This window comes from Astyanax mexicanus, chromosome 20, assembly GCF_023375975.1.
Source record: "Astyanax mexicanus isolate ESR-SI-001 chromosome 20, AstMex3_surface, whole genome shotgun sequence".
NCBI classification, from domain to species: Eukaryota; Metazoa; Chordata; class Actinopteri; order Characiformes; family Acestrorhamphidae; genus Astyanax; species Astyanax mexicanus.
The window spans coordinates 28,874,782-28,899,586 of NC_064427.1; the positions used below are offsets into that span (position 1 = coordinate 28,874,782).

The following is a 24,805-nucleotide window of genomic DNA, read 5'->3' on the forward strand; positions in this document are numbered from 1 at the left end:
TCACCAAAATAAAAAAAGCAAATGCTAAAAGGCTATGTTTCACAGTGTGGAGAAGAGAGCTGATGGTTTTTATGTGGTTTTCAACCAAACACTTCACAAATCTGATCTGAAGGATTTTATCTTCATCTTATTTGATTATACGTTTGAGTTCCTCTTCATGGCTTAAAGTCGGGGGGAAATGAGTCCAGTCCACACCACAGAAGAGTCATTATCTTAAGGCCAAAAGCTTGGAGTGGTTGTTTGTCTCAGTGCCTGCAGCGCTCGTATTCACCCACAACAAAAAATCCATCAATGCATATGACGACAATAATAATAATTCAAAATTAATTACTTGTACTGTAAAACGTTAACAAAACAAAAAGCATGAAAGGCTTTTAACACTTCCATGCACAGCAATCCTTATTAAAAGCATATTTCACATCGCGCTGCAGTTAGGAACGATCCACCACAGTCTCCCAAGCCTTGTTGAGGGGGAAGAACAAGAATTCATGGTCTACTTGGAGAATGATGTGGAATTTACCAGACCAGGCTTTGTGTTTTCTTGTGCGTCTCTCAGTTTTCAGCCACTCTTTCCCTCAAGACTGTTTATTGTTTAGTCCTGCTGCTATTTATCTAACCCATGCCAAAAGTTATGGGACAGCTGACATGACAAAAGTATGTAAACCGATCGGGAAGAGTGTTACCCCACACATGACATGGCTTGGGAACACCCAGACATATATACGTTGTGAGGTGCTACTGTGTAAGTAAGGTTCAACACTATCCAGTGTGCTCATGGCAAGATGACGTGAATTATCAAGCGGGGATCTAAAGTGGGTGCTAGATGGATAGAATGTTCAGAATTCAAAGTTGTACAGATAACATTTAAAGTTCCTCAATCCACAGTGTCACGTGTAGTGGGAATACATCATAAAACACATTGCTACACAACTACAGTGGACAGTGCAGTGCATTGTGTGCTAATGGTTCGTGGTTTCGTGTCTTACAAAATTTGGCATCTCAGTACAGAGGTGTCAAGTAAGGAAAATCAAATACTTTATTACCATACTTAAGTAGAATTTTTGGTAATTATTCTACAGCCAATTTTTACTTCTATTTATTATCATTTCACACAATTATCTGAACTTACATTTTAAAAATAGCCTTGTTTGTCCTATTTCATTTAATTCTGGTTTCTCATTGTTCAAAAAAAAAAAACCCTATCCAAATAAAGTGAATCTGATTGTGGTTGGATGTAGAGAAGTATAAACATATACCATTCTGACACCCTATTGGTTTATATGCGTGTATCCATCACACCTAAACACATCACGCCCACACTCCAGCTTGAACATAGCAGACGTATGTAGCCTAGTATGAACTCAAGAGAGACTCAGGAGAACTTGAGTAAAATGTCCAACTAAGCTTCTTAAATATATTTGCACAGATTTTTTTTCTTAACATTAGAATTTTAATATAACATTATAGCTTTTATAATATAATTTATAACTTTTAGTAAAATGTGTTTAGGGGAGGGAAGGTACTAGTGCACTATAGGACTCTATGGCATGGCCTTAGCTTTTGTCATTAATGGCATTTCATTTTTCCCCCTTACATTACTTTATACTTTTATCCTTTAAACCCCAGTATCTACACTTCTACCTGAGTAATGCATTTGAATACTTTTGACACCTTTGTCTCAGTATACCATGAATATGAATGAATCTTAGAAGGCATTACCACACACAGTGCAGCAGCAGCATTTGGCTAAAACTTACTGTTCATGGGATATGCCCACATGCATATCCTGAATGTCAGTGCAGTGTTCTTTACCTTCTATGGGATGGGATGGTAACAGTCATAGGACACATTGTTTTGCTATGCTATGACTTTGCTATCCCATGACTTTTGGCCAATGTCCAAAGTGTATGTCCAGTGTTTTGTGAGACACCTTTTCTGATGTTTCTACTGACATTACGAAGAATAAATGAGCATTTTGTCTCTTTTTTGCCACCGTATTTATAGCTGGGGGATTTGTATTGATTGTATTCAGTCATAAGAGAATAATAAGTCAAGCCAGGCATTGAAGTTGGATGATTGATGCTAGTGCTAAATCAGAAATGCGACATGTTCTACTCATCCCAGAATACTGGCTGGTGCTTCATTATACAAATCTCTCTACAGACGCAGCTCCAGTGCTTTAGGCTCATGTGCAGCCATATCAGCAGCCCATTTTACTATTGACAGTGCTTTTTTTATAAGGGTAACACATCTTTACTACTACTTAATTATCTATTGTCCAATTTGGGTGAAAATGGACACCAGTGTCAGCAATAGAAGGGTAGTCTGGATACTTATGGTCATATATGTATGAACATATGATATGAAAGGCATCTACTGAGTTTGAACCTTCCACAAATTAAGGTAAGTTTGGAAAGACATTCAGTTTGAACTGGATATATATGTTAAATATTATACCTTATTTTAGTACACATGGGGTATGCATGGAGTCCAGCAGAAAACAAATGAACCATGCTGACTCTGAACTGTCAATGTGTTGCCAATGTCCAGGTTTAACAAAAACAGTCATTGATCCTTAATGTTGCTCAATGTTCCCAAGTCAACGCAGCGAATGAGATATACTGAAGAGCATGTTATGTCCACAACTAATGTTAGCATCATGCTAACGAGTTGCTATTGAAAACAGCAACTTTACAGTCAACAAACAGCTGTTTTTTCTGTCTCCAATGCTCTGAAACAGCAATCCACATCCTTCAGTAGTCTCAGTTAGTCTCAGAGTTAAACAAGATGACCAAATTCATCAGTGTGTCTCAGTAAATCCACTCTGGAATCTCCTGCTAAGACTCAGATCAGTCTCCACAGTTCTCAAGTTGAGGCCATGCTCCTCTGTGTCCTCTCCTTTAGAGTCCAAAGTCCTGTCAGACTATAGTTTCTTTGGACGGTCGTTTGGTCCGTGGCAGTCCTGGCAGTGATGGGTTACCCGGCGATTCTCGCTGTGATTTGGGCAGCAGAAGAACGACCCGCTGATTAGTCTGACGCCATTCGTTATACAGACGGCAGTGATACCTGAGAGACACCTGCAGAAAACCAGATAGAAAAACAGATGTAGAGGTTAGAGATGCTTAGAGAAAGCGTTCTAATATCAATAGGGAACATGAACTTTACACATTGGTAGATACTTGATTCATATCTTACACCACAGTTGAATCAATAAACTGTCTTCAGGCATCCAGTTTGATCGAAACATAACATTTTCTTTCTTTTTAATAATTTTATTTCAAATTTTTCCCTTTTTCTCCCCAATTTACACGACCAATTACCCAACCCACTCATTAGGACTCCCCCTATCACTAGTGATGCCCCAACACACCAGGAGGGCGAAGACTAATACATGCTTCCTCCGATACATGTGAAGTCAGCCACCGCTTCTTTTCGAGCTGCTGCTGATGAAGTATTGCCGAGGAGCCAGCATGCTTGGAGGAAAGCCCAGTGACTCGGTTCCAATACATCAGCTCACAGACGCCCTGTGCTGCGGACATCACCCTAGGAGTGATGTGGGAAGAGAGCGCCATCTACCCACCCGGAGGGAGCAGGGCCAATTTTGCTCCCTCTGAGAACCGGCAGCTTGATGGCAAAGCTGCATGAGCTGGGGTTCGAACCTGCGACCTCCCGCTCATAGTGGCAGCGCTTTAGACAGCTGGACCACTCAGCGCCCCAATTTTTCTTACTTTGAGTAACAAAATACATAACAAATAAACACACTGATATAAACCATCTGAATTTTTATTTCTGTTTGTCAATGAAATATTAATTAATCAATTGTGCAGAACCTTCACACAGCATTTAACATTAAAACATAAAAATCTGTTTATGTCCACAAACTACAATCAGGCAGAGAGTGGATGACAGACATACTGGCTGATGTGGAATTTAAACTGAGAAATGATTTCTGAAAAGTGGATTTTAGCTGTTTAGTTGTTCTGAGCTGGATTATCTGATGACAGCTGGTGACAGATCAATGTAATACTGCTGTTTATGCAAGGTAAGTCTTGCTGTTTGCTATCATTTGTGTCTTATGCCTGTGGGTAACTTTTAACCTGAGTTATGAAGCCTAGAATAGCAGACAATGCTAAAAGACAGATTTGGCAGGTTTGGAGCGAGTTAGTCATGTTGCTAACAGCTGGACCTGGCAGGGTTGGAGCTGCTTCTGATGTTTGGGAGATCACAGAGACTTTGAGCGCCACAGTTCTAGATTTAAAAGCTATTACACTAAACACACTGCCACCCACTCAGGACAATCTAAAACGGGACATGTAAAAAAGCTGTCAGCACTGTCTGCAAGGAGGGAAGTGAGCAAACGGTCTAGCGGTCTGTTTCTGTCTATTCATAATATTTTAAGGACCACATCGCTTAGACAGCTACAACCCAGCAATCAGTAAACATCAGTAAACAGCTGTACTGAAGCTTGTTTATTTGCACATCACTAAGCGCGAGTAAACAACATCTAATTTCCAGGACAGGCGAGCTGCTGGCAGCTTCACATGTGGGAACTTCTCTCAAGGGCTCTTCAGAAACATATGCTTCAAAATCTGACTGCAGTCAGAGCAGAGCTTTAACTTTTGGAGAAGTTTTTAGAAGGGAACTCTGTGGAACAATCTATTGCTTTATATGACAGAATTCTACGTTAGATTTTTTTCTTGAAGCTGAGTCCATTTTCTTGTTTATTATGCCACTAGTGCCTTTAGATGCCCTACCAGCAATGCGAGACGGAAGTTATGTAAGGCACCAAACCAACCACACCAAAACCTCTCTTAGAACACAAGCACAAATAAAAAAACATTAACAAAACTACTACTAAAAGTTATTTAGTATTAAATAAAACCAAACCCTACAGGCGCAATGTGTTATAATGTTTCTGGTTTGTAAGTAAACCCATTGGTACACCACCACAGTGAGCTGGTTTGGTACACTGTAAGGGGCTGTTGCACTGTTGTACTGCTCCTGAAGTGTCAACACCTCCCCCAAATTACAGGTACTAACAGCTGCCACTTGCTGACTAGCAGCTGCCCCTAATAGCTTCCACTAACTGACTGGTAGTTGCCACTAACCAAACTGGCTATCAGTTTGATGCAGCTGAAAAGACAGTATGTGAAGGGAGTAAGTTGCCTTGGCTCGCTTTGTTTGGAATTGGTTATCAGAACCGCGTTTTCTTAGTATGCATCCATGGCCTTGTCCCAATGCAGTGAGTGTTCAAATAAATCAAGAACATAGAGAAAAAACTAAATTCTTTATCCCTTACTCCAACTAAACCTGCCAAGTTGACTCTTCTCTTTTACACCCTGCTTAGATTTATTAACTAGCTCTCGTTGGTCAAAATAACCTTATTAAAAAGCTCTGCTTACATCCCGTAATGCTAGCTTTAGCTCCAAGCGCTGCCATATTTGTATTGATAATGTCATAGACATATCTATATATATATATATATATATATATATATATATACATAGACTCTGCATTGCCTGCCTTCAGGTGCAGGCTGCTAAGCTATGCGGAATCTATTTATATATATGTCTATGACATTATCTAGCGTTATAGGATGTAAACAGTGGTTTTTAATAAGCTTCTTGTGCACTTTTTAAGTTATTAATGCCTCGTTTTATATGTCAGGGCTCTCTAGATTCTAGCAAGGAGGTGTGGAGCTACTTTGAGCTGGATAACGGTAGAAAAAGCGATTTAACGGGGCAAATTATGCCCCGTGTTACCCAGTCTGAGAGGTGTTTGGACAAACTGTTAAAATTTCTGGATCTCGCGAACGCTGTGGGAGAACAGAGATGTGCTATTCATCAAAGTTAAGTACATTTTATCATGTTTTACTACACCAAAAGTCAATTTTACACCGGAGTTCTCCTTTAGCATTGCCCAATTAACTAAATTACTAGAACATTTACTAGATTACATTTTAAAATCCACAGTTTTTGAGCACTTTAACAGAAACACAATCAATCTAACATAATAATAATCTGTAAAACAAAACACAAGGTGAGCTGTGTGACATGACAGATGTACTAACCAGGGTCCAGAAGAGGTAAATAGTGAATAGTGCTACAGTGAGAGCGATCAGGCCCACAGCCTCCAGTCTGCTGGAGAAGTGAAGGTGGTCCACAGCCCCCCGCAGACACAGCCAGCCTGAGATGGTGGCTAGCGGCGTGATGAGCAGGAAACACACCATGTCTCCGAACAGTGTGCGCTTCTCTTGATGCAGCCCGGGGTTACGCAGCCACTAGAGGAAGAGAAGAGAGAAAAAGCAGATCTCTTTTTAAATTATTTTTAAAAGTTGATTCAATAATCTGTATATTGGTTTGATTTACTGGACTGGTGATTTAATCAGTCTGTATATTGTCTTGTCTCATGTGGGGTTGTGCATTTTTTGCTAAACACTGAGGTCTTGCAGATGGTGCTACGGAAATTAAATGTATACTTTTGCATTTCTCAACCTACATACATATGAAATATGTAATAATAGCATAATCTGTTATTGAATCTTAACTTAACTTTCTATAAAGAGATATGGGTAATTATTGGTTAATATAATACTGTCCAAAAGTTTGTGGACACCACTTTTAATGTAGTTTATTTGTAATATTTAGCTACGTTAAGTTGCACTCACACATCGTAGTCCCCCAACACTGAGCTGGTGAGCAGTAGAACTGTGTTCTCTGATGGATGGAAGTGGATGGTGCTTCACCCAATTCTTTTGAGATGAGGAAGGGTGGGGAACCTCCAATATCCTGGATGTTCTTATTGCTAAATATATTCAGATTCTCACAGCAATGATCTAAAATCTAGCAGAAACTATTTCCTAAAACAAATAATCATGCAAGTTGCTCAGAAGAAAGCAGGTGAAAGGCATTATACTTTAATGATCATCATCAAATGAAAGAATATTTCTTCATGCCCAAAGCAATACAGATATACAGCTTTGAAAAAATGTATAGGTATGTTTGAGTAAATTAAACAATGTCTATAAACTATGAACATTTCTCCCAGATTTTAAATAAAAATATTGTCACTTAATAAGAAATAAGAAAGAAATGGCTGAAATAACAAAAAATAGGTTTCAGACCACAAATTATGCAAAAAAAATAAAAAAATAAAAAAATTTGAAATCAACATTTTGTCAGTTTTCATGCATTTTGGCATGTTCTCCTCCACCAGTCTTACACACTGCTTTTGGATAACTTTATGCCACTCCTGGTGCAAAAATTCAAGCAGTTCAGCTTGGTTTGATGGCTCGTGATCATCCATCTTCCTCTTAAATATATTCCAGAGGTTTTTAATTAGGTAAAATCAAGCAAAAACATCATCATTAAGTTGTATCTTATTTTTTTTCCAGAGCTGTAACTGGACATTAGAATTAGGTCACTACTATTGGTCACTGTCAAAATTATATTATTAATGGGAATCAGTTATTCAGCCAATGATAGCTGATAGTGACAATTACTTCTCAGCAAGTTAAATCAGCCACTAAGCTGGTGGCTGCTGTTAGTGGCAGCTGCCAGTAGATCAGTAGCAACTGTTAGCATTGCAAGTTTGATTGAAGTTGGGTGTTAGAATCGACTTTGCTCAAAGTGTATTCATGGATTTCTCACACAGGGGCAAGCACTCAAATACATCAAGAGCATATAGAATAATTTAAATTCTGTCTTTCCAGCTCTTATTAAACCCACCATTTTAACTACACCCCAACACTTTTTTTCTAAAAAGTCCTTTTTTCCAAGGTGATACAGCCACAAATCAGAAAAAGCAGGCCAAAGTCATTTCACTTATATAATAGTCAATATTTCTTCATGTCTGAAGTAATACTGGTATAACTGAATGTTAGAAGGTTAAAGTGGTTAGAACTTTTGATCATTGTTTTTTAAGATGTGCACTGAGAGGAAGCAGGAAACATTATGCTGTCAACACTATTTGAAAATGATGTATGCAGATGCAGGGTGTAATTCAGTTATTGGGCACTGCTTACTTCAAGATGGAGCCGGTCTGGTCTTGGCCTGAATCACATTATTGTAAAATTAGCATATTTCTTTCTTCACCAGCTAGTCCCACACCACTCTAAGACAAACAGCTTTTGAATACTCATTAACCCTGAGACTCTACGTCAGAAAGTTTAGATATAACAATAACTTTATACAAAAAAATATTTATAATAGTTTTTCATGATTAGTTTTCAGGAGATAATGGATCAATGTAATGTGTGCACCAGCAGCAGAACTCAACTAACCGGCACAGTGTTGCAGTAACTGGTCTGTTGTCAGTTCAATACTTAAGTCTACTAAGCTGCCACTGTTGAGCCCTTGATCATGGCTTTTCTTATCCCCACGGCTCCAGGGTCAACAGGGCATGGCTGACCCCAGACCTCTAAGCCTGGGATGTATATGAAGTGTACAAGTGTATAAATATAATTACATTGTACAATTGTGTGCATTGTTTAAATGAAGCTCAGATTAATCCACTTGATTTCCTTTATTTGAAAGCTTCTAAATATGTAATCAACTCAATCAGGTTCTTAAATTAAGAGTCTGTAATTAGACCATTTAAAAACACTTACTAAACAAGGCTGTTATCAACCTGATAGAACCTGAGGCTTTTTCCTTTATAATCTGCTACAGAACACATTCCTAGCCTGGCTAAAATTCAGCATTTGACAAGAATTTATGTTTTTGCTCCATGGCTCCCCCTACAGTTGCTGAGTGACTTTTACCCCACTGTTGTAAATACAAATTGTGCATTGAGCTTTTAAAAAGTTCAGTACTAACCACAATCATAGTTTGTCACTATTATAACAAGGTTGTCTTGAAGCCATACATGTTTAAATAAATGCTCATACCATTTTTGCTGTATAGCCATCAAACTTTGTATCAAAACCCAGGAAAAGCTCAAAACATTCATTTGTTGACAAACTGCGCAATGTAGATGGAGTACCCGGTTACTGCTGAGATCAGGAAATGCTCCATTCTGGAGACTGGCTCACCTTACTTAAACCCTGAGCCTATAGTTCCCACCTGCCTTTCACTCATTACTTTTAGTGTTTACCCTGTTCCCAACACACCTGACCCAGCCTATCAGCTTACTGACAAGCCTAGAACCACCATTGGACTAGGCAAAATTTGGTAAAATCAAGGAAAAATATTGTGGAGAACATGCCAAGACGCATGAGAACTGTGATGAAAATATTGATTTCTGAACTCTTAAAACTTTATGAATATGAACTTGTTTTTTCTGCATTATTTGAGGTCTAAAAGCTCTGCATATTTTTTGTCATTTTAGCCATTTCTCATTTTCTGCATATAAATGCTTTAAGTGACAATAGTTTTATTTGTAATTTGGGAGAAATGTTGTTCGTAGTTTATAGAATAAAACAACAATGTTCATTTTACCCTAACATATATCTATAAATAGCAAAATCAGACACACTGATTCAGAAACTGTTCTCTTAATGTTTTCCAGAGCTGTACATTGTACTAAATTTAATTTATTTTTAATAGCCATTAATGTAGCTGAAACAGGCAGCTTAGTGCATCCCAAGTTTTTCAACATTATTATTTTATTAAAATATTATACTCATGATGGCTTTTAGTAAAATGTGTTTTTTCCTTAATAGAATCTACTTCTCTTTAATTTACTTTTATACTTTAAGTTGTTTTGAAACTTTTACTTGAGTAAAAAGCTTGAATTAATACTTTACCTTCTTCAGAAGTATTTTAAAATCTAAATCCTAGTATGTAAAATTAAATCTCAAAAAGTAAATGATCTCTTTGGAATCCTCTTTGCTTGTAAGGAAGTAAGCTGAGGCCGTTATTGTCCTGAAATTGTCTCACCCTTACTAAACCCTTTACCCACACATCATTTCTAATTCACACTGTGTAAATCCCAATGCTGAAATTTCCAATGCTAAAAATTTGTGCTAAACACTGTGGTGGGTCATCCCCTGTCACTGTGCTGTAATTAGCACTGCATCCGTATGCAGGGATGAGTAAGTGGATTCTGCATAAATGGGCTGAACTGAACCCTGCTGCACTGCAATTATGCACTCCAGTAACCTGACACACACACATGCGCACAGCAGGGGGACGCTAGCTAGCCTGAGCTATTAGCACTGTAACTCTCTCTTTTTTGGTTCTTGCCACCATACATATCTTCCCACCCTGTATAAAGGAAAAGGGGAACTTAATGGCCGCATTATATGCTCAAATTAAGGGGGTAAAAGTCTTTATCTTAGTGTTTAAAGCTCTAACGTCGGGATTCTAATCAGGATGTTTAGGCTACTCATTATCCAGGAAATGTGTTTGTGCCTGCCAGGCTCAGTCATTTACAGATCTCAGCAAGGACATTTATCATCAGGGATTTCTGCACTGCTGCTACAGAGATGTTATCATGGCCCTTTATTAATATTAGTGGTTATTTATAGTTCATATCTTTTTCACTGAAAAAATTCAGGAGCTGCTGTTGGTGGTTTTCATTAGTGTGTGTTTTTTTTTTGGGTCCTCAGATTCTCTCTGCTCACATAGCCATCACATTCCATCTGTGCACAACAGTCTCAAGTCACTGTGTGCGTGCACACACACACACACACACACACAAACAAATTCAAACACTGTCTCTCACTCCTCTATCTTTGTTGTACTTTGCACACTGATCCTCAAAAGGGGAGTTTGCTGGCTTTCTCATAAAATCTTTAATTAGGCAAGAATATTTTTGCAAACAACATAACATTATATATTTTGTTATTATCAAACAGCTGATAATTAATATTTAGTGAAAGTAAACAGTATGCTCAACATCAGGTTGCTTCTTTAATATAAGCAACAGATGTTCCCCCTAAAAAACAAATATGTATCTTTTTTAGTAATTGTAAAAAAATACATAGAAACTCTTTAGACTATTTTAAGCGCCCAGTGTGAGTGCTAATAAATTCTGCTACAATATCAATACTTTTCTAGCAAATATCTGAGACAAAATATGTATTAATGTTCTAGAATAAACCATATATTTCTACTGAAAATACAGCTCAAGACCAGATTTTGGTGGTTCCAGATGGTTTAAGCTGGTCTTTGATGATGAAGGTGGTTGAGAAGCTGGTCATCCAGGCAAAAAACACTCTACTGCTAAGCTAGCTGGTTAGGCAGCTCTTGAAATTTATTTGGTTCTCTGCTAATACAAAAGTAACGTATTCCTATTAAAATAATTCTAAAGCATTTTCTAAACATCAGTTGACAACAGCATGATGGTGTATGAATATCTGACCAGTTAATTTAGTCTGTTAGTGTGTCTGTTGGTGTGGAGCAGTGGATAACACCACAGCCTGCCAGTGAGCTACCATGTGGAAGGCTACAATTCCAGGGGTTCAATTCCACATCTGGGTGACAATGCTGTGCTACACCAATTAGCCCACCTCTGTAATAGGAATAACCTTGTAAGTCGCTCTTAATAAGAGCATCAGCTAAATGCCGTAAATGTAAAAAATATATATGTATCATACTCTAATTTATTATTTACATGCTTTTTGTGACTTTCTGACAATATAATTATTATGCAGTATGTTATCGAAAGTACAGTACTTTCACAGCCAGATGTAATCTACCACCCTTAACCACAAGCCACACAAGGTCACATCCTCCTGAGTATGGAGAGTGTAGAGAGTATGGAAAGCGTACCTCCAGCAGAGGCCGTGCTTTACGCTGCACACTGAACTGGTAGTGGCAGAGCTCGCAGAAGCTGGTGCTGGAAGCTGAGAGCCAGTGCTCGAGGCAGCTGCGATGGATGGTGCCCAGAGTCCCCGCACACTCACACGGTGAGAGCAGCTCCTCCTGCCCACCGCCGTCGTGACAGATCCTGCACATGGGTCGATCCACGAGAGGACTGGAGGAAAGAGAGAGGAGTCAGAAGCTGTAAACGTTTCATAGTATGACAATTTAAACTAAAATTCCTAAAATCTAATTGAAACAGTTTAAATTTGGCTACTCTCTGTGCAAATGCTCAGACACAGCTCATCTAGAAGGGTGGAAATCTGTGGAATGATGATGGGTTAAGTTGTCATCAACTTGTGAAATCATTTTTTTCAATAAATGCAATAAAATCCTTATAGATGGGCTCTAACATCTAATATAAAGCCTCCACTGGACAGCAGATACAGTTATTCCAACAAAAGAAGGATAAATTATTATATTTTTTACCCTTGATTTTAGAAAAACAATACATGAGCAAAAATTTAAACCCCAATTATAATGCAATCCTCATGTATATTGTATATTGTAATAAGTAATAGCTTTATGGGTTTTTCACAACATATAATATTAATATGGCTGATACAACTGTTTTTCTCTATGCACATTATTTTGGCTATTTTTGATATAAAGTTCAATATTTGACAGTATTAAAATTTGCATTTTGTATGTTTCAATTGAATATACATTTAACTTTTGATACACCTTAAACACTGAATGGCCTAATTTTTAAATTAGATTTTTAACCATGCTTTTTGTGGTTTAAATGTGTGAAGTGGTGTGATTTGCAGTTAAAAAATACATTTCAAAATTACTTAACATTTTAAACTTCAGATGCATACGTACATGTTCAGATCTATTAAAAATTTAGGTCAGAGGTGAAACAGTAGAAACATACAGTAGATATTTTTAACAGCAAATTGCACCAACTTACAAGTTCATAACAAAAAAAACAATGTTAAAGTTAAAATTCTAAATAATTAACTTCGCCATACAAATAAATATGTCAGCTTTTGAGCTCCAGAATTCTTGTAGTCTGAACTGTGCCATACAAAGTCATTTACCACATAAGCCATTAGGCCTTTAGGATGGGTGTAGGTGTTTGGTGAAATAGGTTTAGACAGTTTGAGTGCATTTTACACAAAGTGAGGTATGTGCTTCCACACTTTACACTGTATGATAATCTTTCGTATTTCTTCATTGCATTTTAGTCAAACAGGTTGCAGTTTCACCATGGATTTTTTTAGAAATGCAGAGCAGTTCTGGTTTCATAAACTCCTACTTTATTTGATGTTAGTTCAGCTGTTTTAGTGAGTAACTGCTCTGAACACCTACACAGTTCTCAGAAAAAGTGTGCAGAGCAGTTGTTTCATACACTAGAGCAACAAGTAACACAAATAACACTGGGTGTAATAGGGAATACTGTAGATTTTATTATATTATATATTTTTTTAATTATTAAAATTTTAAGTAGCTTTAAAGCTTAAAGTGTATTTATGGAAATAAAGGTTCAACAAAGGTCTTAAAAATTATTTTTTACATATTTTATACATTCTTACCTCTGTTAATGCAGATTTGACAAAATGAGTAATGTCTTTGTTCTTGTATTTTTTAAAGAGATGGAATTAATAATGTGTCTGTATTTGTATTTGTATTTTGATGTAGTCAGTATAAAGCAGATTTGTGTTTTCATTTACGATATGCATGTTCATCTCTGATTAATCAATTCCCTATATGACGTTTAATCTTCTTAGCTGTCGTCGTCACGCTCAGTGTTTTGATAAACAGTCAGCATTTCAGAAATGTATCTGAAATGTCATCAACAACAGGGCTGTTTGAAGATGACAACAGAGACTGCTGTTCTGTAACAAAACAACGTCTATGGACGAAACTGAAATGGAAAAACAACTCTGCATTAGATACTGCAGGGCAAAACAAGATAATCCTTCTCTGCCCAGAAATGATAAATACGTGAATCATAAATCCTTTAGCATTACATATGAACAGAACATAGACATATAAAATCAAACAGAAGAGTGTTATGCTCAACAATGCGGACACACATTTATATAGCAAAATATTTGTTGAGTGATTTAGATTATATTTTTTTATGGGCAGATTTAACAAAACATTACACTGAAAACAATCAACAACATAAAGTATACTTAGGCTAATACCCCAGGATGCATCTGAAATTACTGTTATATGAGTTGAATATTTAAAATAAAATGGCATCAGATTTTCTTCAGTTTCTATTCTGTACAAGTACAAGGAACTGGTTCTTTATAAGCAAAAAATGGAAGTAAATTAAGGTTAAATAGCAAGTTCATAGAAAGCATTTATTTTACAGCATGATCTGGGCTGATCCTACAGCTTTTCTTTTTATATTTCATAGTGAAACAAAAATGGGTTTCCCGTGACTTTCGTCATCTGGATGTCCTCTGGAAGCTGAAGAATGCTGCACTGATCTGTGGGATGTGTGTGTGGAGCCCGCTGCTTTGAATATGGATGTGTTAGGGTTAGGGCTGCAGAAATAGTCAATTATAGCCAGACACAGCCGGTCACAATCACTATCACCCACTGTGCTGTCTGTCCACTGTGGGTGAAAATGCCTTCTATGACATATTCCCAGTACACACATGACACTGTGGATTGAGTGGAGTGTTTAATGCCCACACAGCTTCAGAAAGAGATTTTTATGCCAATAGTAGGCATGCAGACTGCTTCTGCACACATTGCTTTATATAAATATAAATATTTTACATTCTTTTAGATTTTAAATTTAGCATATTTATGCACTCCTTAAAAGTTTTGTAGTAAAGAATTCCATATTCTGATAATTCAATATTCAGTCCCACACACAAGATAATATCTCACAACATATACAGGTGTAGTATGTTATGTTCATTTGTCAGGAACAGCAATGGTGTTCCCGGGTTAATTTGACCTGGTGCATTGGTTTAATTATCCAAAAATGTCTGAAACCAGAAGAATCCTAACAAGCAGTGTGAATGTTTCATTACTAACTCCATGGCTAATTATTCTATCAACATTTAGGTCAATGGTGTTTCTTACCTCTAACATGTAAAGGTTCAAATAGCATAATTTACTCGTTTTTTATGAAAAAATACATGTTGAACTTTTTTTAATGTTTCACTACTTTATGACTTTTCCAAAATATAAACACTATAGTTTTACATTGAAACATAATATTGCAATTTAGTTTTAGTTTCTGTTTTTGCAAAGGGCTGGGTGCAAATATGTGAGATGAATCATTCTCATATTATATGCTAACTACACTAATTAAAGCAAGCAGAAGAATATTTATACTGAAAAAAATACTTTTACCTAATTTTCCTAGATCTTCAAGCTTTTTTGACCCGTTTGACCCAAACAAAAGGATTAATAAACACTGCTATCCCATGACTGTTGACAGGTCTGTGTATTTATAATACTGCTATGAAGCATATCCAATTTAATAGGGTGGATTAAATTTATTCAAATGATTAATGGTATAATTAAAGAGGCCTTTAAAGTTTTGTTTCCATTGCTTTTTATGCATGTAATTTATCGCTTATGCATGTTTAATAAATCCCTCTATAAACGGGCTTCAAATAAAGTGCTACCATTTAACCTGAAGGGAAATTGTACAAGTAAAAAAAAACTGTTTCATGTTTAATATGCAAATAAATTACTTGTTAGCAAAACATCTGAACAAAAAAATAGCATGGGTTTTTCTCCTCAGGGAGGATTTTGGACCACATCCTGTTGAAAGTCAGTTCTCTAGAGAAGCGCAGTAGCTTTACTTATCTTTGCTTCCTTTTCTGCTCTGTTGCACCACAAACGAACTGCAATTTAAACTTTATGGCATTATTTTTGCCAATTAAAATAAATGAGGCCTATAAATCAATCTGGCTGCTGCCGTATTTACAGCTCATCCAGCAATCTTATAATTGCAAACTTTGCAGAATGACAAACATCTCAGCCCTGCCCGCAGTTGCGGACAGACGGGAGGGTGTGTCTCAGACACCGAGCACCGAGACTCTCAGTGCTGAAGAGTGGCCGGGCTGTAGTGGATAAAGAGCCGCCGCCGCTGGTTCTGTCTCTGCGTGAGCGCAGCTGTGGCAGCTGTCGCCTGGCTACAGCACTCTTTTGTGAGGTGGAGCCTGGAGGAGGCCAGGGGAGGTGGGGCGTCCGGGTCTGGTCTTTGACACACAGAGCAGCCTCAAAGCTGTCACACACACGCTAATCAAAGCTCTAAATTTAGAGCTTGCTTGAGGGTCCCTGAGAGCTCACTTGTTGGGCTTCCATGGTCACACATCTCTCGGTCGTCATGGTATGAACTGCCTGGGGCCAGATCTACACTCAAACTGTCTATTCTACTCAAAAACTAAATTAAAGAAGGCTTTAAAAAAAGAAGAAATGGGTGAACACAATTAGCTCTTATGAACCAGAAAACATTAGTGTGACTGCCTCTATATGTATATGCAACACTACATTCTTATAAATGAAAGTAAAATACTAAAATTTGAACTTTAAAAAATAGCAATCTGTTTTTGCAAATTAATTCTTGAAGTGGTTCCTGGAACAAAGCTATAAAATAATGTCTTTTGGTTTGGGGATGAAATGAGTTGTTCATTAGAATTTCTATCTTCTAAAACAAACAACTTTTCATATCAGAAGACTGTCTCTAAATTCCCCTCAAGGACCATGAAAGGACATCTATCTGTCCATTCATACAAAATGTTGTAGAATATCCTTTCTTTTGCTCTTAAAAAAATCTATATAGCATCTTTGACCTTGCCTTCACTGAGAAACACAAAGTAGGTGTGTCTGTTAGCAGAAAATCTCCTCTGACCAATGATAAGATCTGATTGGGGAGACCTACCTATTAAGATCTGGCAAAACAATTAAGAAAATAGTAAAAAGCTATAGAAAGACCCTTTAGCAATTTGTCTTTGTGGTGTTGAGGATGGAGGGTTTCAATTCAACTTTCTGTTAGATTGGAATCCTTAAACAATAAGAGCCAATCAATTTGCTGGTTGTGCCAAGAATGATTGACATGCTGGCCCCTTGATGAGGTGATCTGCGCAAGAGCAGTAGCCACAGCAATTTGAAAAATCATGTTTTTTGTGTATTATTGAACCAAATGCTAAAGAACCAAATCATGAGAATGTTTTCAGATTTTATTACTAGAAAAAAATCTTTAATCAGACCTTCAGTTTCCAGTGTTTTGGTCTCTCTCTTACATATAAGGGCTTTGACTGAACAACAGGATAGGAAAAATAGATGACAGCTGAAGTTTTTTTAGGGGTGGGATCTCAATGTAACAAACCAATAAATAATGTGCCCCTTTACGGTAAACTTGAACACATTCATATTGGTAAGTCCAGCTGTCAGCCACTAAAACTCCTTGACAGCTACTTTGATGCTGGTGAAGGTGAAACCGAAACTTCATGTGAAGCATAACTATTTTGTGCATCTTTTGTTCAGACAAAAGTTTGGATGTAAGTCTGAACAGCCTAAAATAATTACTGGATTTGGTGAGAAAATCAGATTTGGGACACTTTTCCTGCTATGTGAACATAGCCTAAAGTCTAAAAAAACATATCATGCCATCTAAAATAGCATTTTCTTTTAGCATTATGTACAACACTTCTATACAGTAAAGTTAACATCTATATATAAACTTTGCTTGTTCTATTATGTTCACGTTTTGCTCCGTACCTCTGTTTGGTGAATGTTACGTTGTTTAAAAACGGCACGTCCTTTTGCTTGCAGTACTGCGGCTCCTCGTTTGTTGGCCCGCTGTCAGGACCCATAGTTTTTCCAGGGAGGGCGGGGTCACAGCAGTCCAGGTTCCCCATTGGAACAGATACCTCTCCATCAGATCTCAAAAGCGCAGTGTCCGCGTGGTCCGTCAACACCTCAGGTAACTGGCTATTGCAGCTGGTTGTCATGGCAGCAGACGGACGTGGTGCCTGATGTGCTTATAAGGCATTTCCCATCTGAATCAAAGGAGAGACACAGGACATGATAGGGGTCACTCACAGGAGGAGCACAGCTTTGAATCGGTACTTTGTAGTGTTGTACACATGTAATATTTACAGGTTAGGGTGACATTATTTACTGAAGGTAAATGATGTTTAAAAAAGGCCCAATCTTTAAAGGTATTCTGATTCTTCTGTCCACAATACAAATTTCAATTACATTAAATTTTATTTTATAGTTTTTCTGTCTTTTATAGTCGTTATATTGATATTGCAATTGTATTGAGCAAAATTAAGAAATATATTGTGACATAAATTACAATCATATTGTCCAGCCCTATGTGTGGTACGAAGTTCTGCATATATGTGCTTGTGACCCTGCTTATCCCCTGACAGTGTTAACAAGGTTATTTAAGAGGAATTCCACAGATTGTTTACATGTTCTCTATAATGCATTGGTTGACTTGTAGTCATTCAGAGTGGCTTGGTGTTAAATAGTTCATTGTAGAGAAACCAACAGTGCCTTATTTCTCTACACTGTTTGGAAAGGAACTTGTGTTCAACACAACTACAGCCATGTTCTTTACTATTTGAACCACAAGTTAACCAACATATTTTTCAATGCCTATTTATGTAATATGTATTATGATCAAATAGATATACATCTATTACTATGAGAAAAAATATGGTGATATTTTTTTGCATTAAATGTTTTTCTGCTTGTAGGCTTCCCCAACAGTTGTGGAAAGCAATTATTGACAGGCTGAAGAAGAATACAGAAGTGAGCGATCCATGAAGTACAGGCTGAGCTATATTACAAGGTTTTACACAAATATGACTTGAGTTACGAAACATTATACAAGAGTTACACAGTGCAGTAGCAGCATTCAAAGCCAAAGTGGCAAAAACAGAAGGGCCATTCTAACTAAGATGAATGTGAGGCTGTTTTTAATATAAAACTGCGATATACTGTTGTGTATACATGAGCTCTATCTTTTTTCTTTAATTTTATTTCTAATTTTCATCCCATTTTCTCCCAATTTACATGGCCAATTACCCAACCCACTCATTCGGACTCCCCCTATCACCAGTGATGCCCCAACACACCAGGAGGGTGAAGACTAACACATGCATCCTTCGACACATGTGAATCCAGTCACCACCTCTTTTTGAGCTGCTGTTGATGCAGCATTGCCGATTAGCCAGCGTGTTTGGAGAAAAGCAACGCAACTAGGTTCCAATACTTCAGCTTACAGATGCCTTGTGCTGAGAGACATCAGCCTTTGGAGTGATAAGGGGAGAAAGCAACACCTACACACCCAAAGAGAGCAAAGCCAATTGTGCTCTCTCAGGGCTCTGATAGTCGATGGCAAGCTACATAAACAGGATTCTAACCGTTGATCTTGTGAGCATAGTGGTAGTGCCTTAGTCCGCTGGACCCCTTGGAGCCCGCTCTATATGTTTTAATGTTTGTGGACACCCTTCTTTCTACTGAAGTCATTCAGCTTCTTAGAGTTGCATGCAAATGTGCAAATGCACAAAAAATATTTTGTATAGTCCCTATAGAGAAGTATTGTCAATTGAATAGGACTTTGACCTGGATCAGATAAACATGAACCTATTTGAGCAGCATGTACATTGACAAGTGTGGCTAGAACTCTCTAGAACTCTCTTTTGGGATGAGTTGGGGAGTTGGGGGTAAGGGTCTTCTAGTATCAAACTCACTAACTGAATAACAAACTCACTAACATTTTTTGTCACTGAATGCAGTCAAATCGTCACACCAGTGCTACAAAACCTAGTAGATTTTCATTTTTATACCCTTAATTTTAGAAGAGAATATAAATGAGTATGTGTCTCTTTCGTACTTTTGTCGATATACTGTTTGTACATGAAAAGAACTGGATGAAGCTTCGGCAGAACAGAACTGAACAGCATGCAGAAATGCATGGAAGGAGATATAGCTACCAATGACATCACAGCTAAATTACCATCAAAATATTTTTCCCAATTTTTTAAAAATCCAACAGTTTAATTCAAACAAGAATTGCACTTAGTCAGGAAGACTAAGTGCATTAATTTACACCAAGTCCAGCATCCGCCTGTAGATAAATCTCTTGAGTATACCACAAATGAATCAGGGATCACAATGTTTCCATTGTGGTCAGTGCACTGACAGTGTCTCTTTTGTGCCCAGTCTAGTTCATAGACAGCAAAAGACGTCTCCTTTAACTTCCCATGGCAGTGAGAGAGAATGAGGTCAGTAGTCAGCCAGTGAGCTGCATTGTTGTGAGCTTACAGTGCGCTACAGAAGCTCAAAGCTAACCCAGTGCTTTGCACCAGTTTACCCCTTCATGCATCCAGATGATACAACACAGAGCCAGCTTTCAGTCTGAATAATAGTGGCGCGGGCACCACTGATTTTCTTTTTTTCTGTACTGAGTAGTAAGTAATACATAGACTAATAGCCTACTGATACCAGTTCTGATACTACTGAGTACTGAGTCTATTTTAAAAATGTAGTTGTAGTTTGTAGTTAATGTGCATGTTTGAGACAAAATATATTTAAAGGTTTAGGCTTATGTATTGTATAGAAATGGCGATATACAATATGATACAATGAACACTTTAATGTACAAAACACAATGTTAAAATATCATTAATCATTATTTGTCTGTAACAAAACACTGCATGTTGCATATTTAAATTACAAAAAGTAAATATATCAAACTCTATGTATAAATTATATTAATTCTCCTTCAATATTTGTATAGATTTTTTTCTACATTGTAAATTAATACGGAAGTCATTCAGACTATGAAGAAACACATAGGAAATCATGTAGTAAACTTCAAAATGTTAAACAAACCAAAATGCTCTATGAAGCATTTAGGTTATTTAGCATTTAGTGCTGTTAACTTGGGGTTTCAGAGGCTGGTAACTTTAAAAAAACGTATTCTCTGCAACAGAGGAAACTCTCGCCCTCTTTCATTCTGGGGTGGTCCTGGTGAGAGCCAGTTTCATCATAGCATTTTTGATGGAAGTTTTACTTACTTGAGTAGTTCTTGCCATAATATGTATTAGAACATTACGCAGTTACTGTATACCACCTCCTTCTTCACAATACAACTGATGCTCTCAAACACATTAAAAAGGGCAAGAAATTCAAGTAATGAACTCTTGACAAGTTCAGCACAGCTGTTAGCTGAAAGCCTGAATTCCATGTGACTCTACGTCATAAAGCTGACTGAGAAAATCCAGCCAAGATATGCAAAGCTGTCATCTACACAAGAAGTGCTACTTTGTATAATCTAAAATATAAAACATATTCTTTTTCTTTTTAACACCTTTTTTAAATAAATAATGACAAACGTTTTCTTCAAAGTTGGGATGACTTTAGTATTAATCTATAATGCAGAACATTATAGATAAAATGATGGAAAAACACAGAATTTTGAAAATGACAGATGTCCCTCACTACAGTCAATATACTGCTCATTTAATTACAATATTTCTATGAAATAATTTGCATGAGTATTCTGTTGAGTGTCATCCCTTCAGAAACCAAACCATTTCCACTCAAACCACCAATGCACAATCTAGTGGTCAGATTTTATGCACAACACTAATCTTTACATATAAACTAATACTCAGAATCAATAAAGTATTGTACAACAAAATATTGTGAAACTTCAATATATCATTATTTTCTTACACCCCTACCATCCAGTGTCAATTCCTTTGTGATGACAGAACACAAGCATGCCAAGACAAGGTCTCTTTCAGTAATTTACAATGCCTATTTCACAACATCCAAGGCCAGCTGGGTGTGGGTAAAAATAACAGAGCCAGTGCTGGGGGGAAGCAGGAGTGTCACAAGGACAGGAAAGAGCTGTCACTCAGCAGCGCATGACTGTACACACAGCAGGTGGGGCCTTCCTGACAGGCCGCTGTACAATGAAACGTGTTGCACAGCAGCTCGTACGCAGCGAAGGTGTCCAGCTGTCTAGTTTCAATACAAGATCTCGCGGAGTAATGAATGAGAATAGAAGGCGGTGTTTATCTATGAGCTGCAGCTGTCAGGCCCAGGCAAACCAGCTTCCTCTAGCCCACGCTGCACTACAGCTGATAGGGTCCACTTGGCACACTGTCTCAATAATACGATTAAAAGACCTGGCCTGTGTGTTAAAACTGTGCATAGTTATGATAGTTATAATCGTATCTTTACATCTTATATCTCCAGTCCTTAAAACTCCTGCATATGTCTAACACAATCAATAGTCTTAGACTGTAGACTTTGGAATGGGTCATATACCATACCAGTAAACAAAAACAAAAAACAAAAAAAACAGAATAGGATTTACAGAATTTTAGATTTTTCAAAAGATGCACCTTTGTTGAGATGACAGCTTCGCACATCTTGGCTGTATTTTCTCAGTCAGATTTATTTTCAGATAACAGCTGTACTGAACCTGTTAAGAGTTAATGACTTAAATTTCTTGTCTCTTAATGTGTTTGAGAGCATCAGTTGTAAAGTTGTGAAAAGGTAAAAACTAAAAAAAATACTTTAAGAAATGAAGATCAGTCAATGGGAAACATTTCAAGACCTTTAAAAAGTATCCTCAAGTGCAGTCACAAAGACCATCAAAAATGTTATAATGGAACTGGCTCTCATCAGGTGTGCCCCAGGAAAGGAAGACCAAGAGTTATCTCTGCTGCAGAAACATCTCAGTTAACAGCATCCTAGTTAAGATCCAACATAAATGCAATTTTTTTTCTCCTTTATGTTCCTTCATAGTCTGAACGACTTCAGTTTTACTTTAGAATGTGAAAAAATATATATTTATAAATACACTGACATGTCAAATGATGACAAAAGTCATGGAACTTGATAACAGAACCTAAAGAACGCACATTGCCTTGCCATGAGCATACTTGCCTGTGATTAACCTCGCAAGATCTCACAAGATAACACCTTACAGGTGTGGGTGCTTCGAGCTGTCCCCTGAGTTAACACTTTGTGATCAATTTACATACTGCTATCCCATGACTTTCGTCATTTCAGATTAATGCTAATGCCTTAAACACAACTAATTTGATTAATTCCCCACAAATTAATATTGTCAGTTAAACAGGATTTCTGAGTTTTAAAAAAGGCATGCACTGGTGATAATCAGCTGTTTTACATGTGTTGAGGTTGAGAAAACCACAAAAAAATGACTTGAGATGCCAACAAGACAATGCAACATACCACAGCACTCATCAACTGACGGTGTGGGTTGAGAAGTGAGAAAGTTCAGGTGACACAATCAGCATATTTTAGCATTTTTGCAAACTTGTGGGACTGTGTTGGGAAATGCACTCACCATAAGAGGTGTGTGGGATGCAATCATTTAAACCATTTAGAGTTTTCAAACTCTAAACTTTTGAATTAATCCACACCTCTTTAATTTTGTCATTAACTTTTTGTTGACAACAATATTGTTACTTTACTGTAAACTGTACAATAGTGATTGGTGATATAACCATATTATGACCCTTTATATTAATAATATTGTGGTATTTCAGGCTATATTTGCGATAACACTCTTCTATATGCCGTATAAAAATGTAATAAAAAATAATTTCAAGAATTTACTACTAAAATTACTGTATTTCATGAAAGTATAACACAATTCTGATTTTGTGTAAAATAAAGTTCTTCAAAAGTGTAACATAATAAATAATGTAATATAAACGTAATGTGGCAAAAACAAAAATACTGCACATATAGTGTAGCATATAGTGTAAAATATAATATAGTCCATGCAAACATAGATCAATTATTCAAAAACAGTATATTGTGTAAAAAAATATATGGCACACCTCTACTGCCCAATACTAAAATTTTCTCACTGGTGTTTATGTAAATAAAACTATGCAAGCTCTCTGATTGGTGGGTACTCCTTATTTTTCATTATATATCTACTAGAGACATATTATATCTGTCCGGTATCATTAATTTTACCTCAGTCCTGGATATATGGAGATACATGGAGTGCAGTATTAGTGTCATGACATTCTGGATAATTTAATTATGTTACAATCTTAGTTAGGGATGTGCCATATCATATCATAAGCAAAAATAAATTTTTATTTTCATTTTTTTGCAGTAGTGTATTCTTAATTTTTTTTATAATTCAGTGTTTTGTCATATCGTCAATAGTAAGGTTATCACAGAAATACCATGAAATATTATGATATTATTTTAGAGCCATATCGTCCACCCCTAGTTAGCTTTAATCCAGTTAATAATAATTATTAAGAATTATATGTTATTTTGCAAATTCAAACACCACAGAAACACGACAGACTCCATAGTCCACAGACAGAAGTTGGACAGTACCAGGTGTATGACTGATATAATGACATACAGATAGATAATAAAAGTCATAACAAACTGTACAGTGCTACTGTTTTGCAATAAAAAAAATCTTACTACCAAATTTTACTAATGTTGATATGTGGTGCAGCCATCTTGGACTCTGAACTTGGGGTCGGTGAGACTCTCCCAACATTCTGAATAGGAAACCCGACTATTGGGGGCGTTCCAGTTAAAATTTTCTATTTGCTACTTTTCAGAAGTTAAAACAGAACACAGTATTCTAGTCATAGTTTTCCACTGTACTTTTTATAAACTTGTAATTCTGTCATTACTGACAATTCCATCAGTAAAAACGATTTAGCTGTGAGGAAAAGCGCAAAACAACAGCAGAGTTTAGCGGTTAGCATTAAGAACTGAAGTGACAGCGTGATGAGAAGCTAACTGTGATAGCAGTGTCATCTCTGTCAGCTGTGTTTACTTAGTCTCATGTAGACATAATCACATGGACAGCAGCCACATTTCTGTAAAGCTAGAGATTTGGTGCAAATGCACTGGGAGATGAGTGACAGAATGAGTTTCTGTTTCTGACTGGAGGAAGAGCTAAAAAAAAGAGCGAGGGAGAGGGAGAGGAAGAAAAGATCAAGAGAAGAAGAGTGACGGAGTGGAAG

At 37.0% G+C, this 24,805-nt stretch overlaps 1 protein-coding gene across 2 annotated transcripts in view; it reads right to left on the minus strand.

The window, feature by feature from the left end:
• Positions 1–384: 384 nt before the first annotated feature.
• marchf3 (E3 ubiquitin-protein ligase MARCHF3) overlaps positions 385–24,805 on the minus strand; it is a 39,079-nt gene continuing 14,658 nt past the window's right edge. For both annotated transcript variants that reach the window (XM_007252436.4, XM_022681294.2), the window contains exons 2-5: positions 17,511–17,791; positions 11,715–11,919; positions 6,071–6,280; positions 385–3,077 (exon numbers count right to left, since the gene is read on the minus strand). In XM_007252436.4, coding sequence (XP_007252498.1) covers positions 2,919–3,077; positions 6,071–6,280; positions 11,715–11,919; positions 17,511–17,743 — 807 coding nt within the window. In that variant the 5' untranslated portion in view covers positions 17,744–17,791 and the 3' untranslated portion in view covers positions 385–2,918. The remainder of the gene's footprint in view (positions 3,078–6,070; positions 6,281–11,714; positions 11,920–17,510; positions 17,792–24,805) is intronic.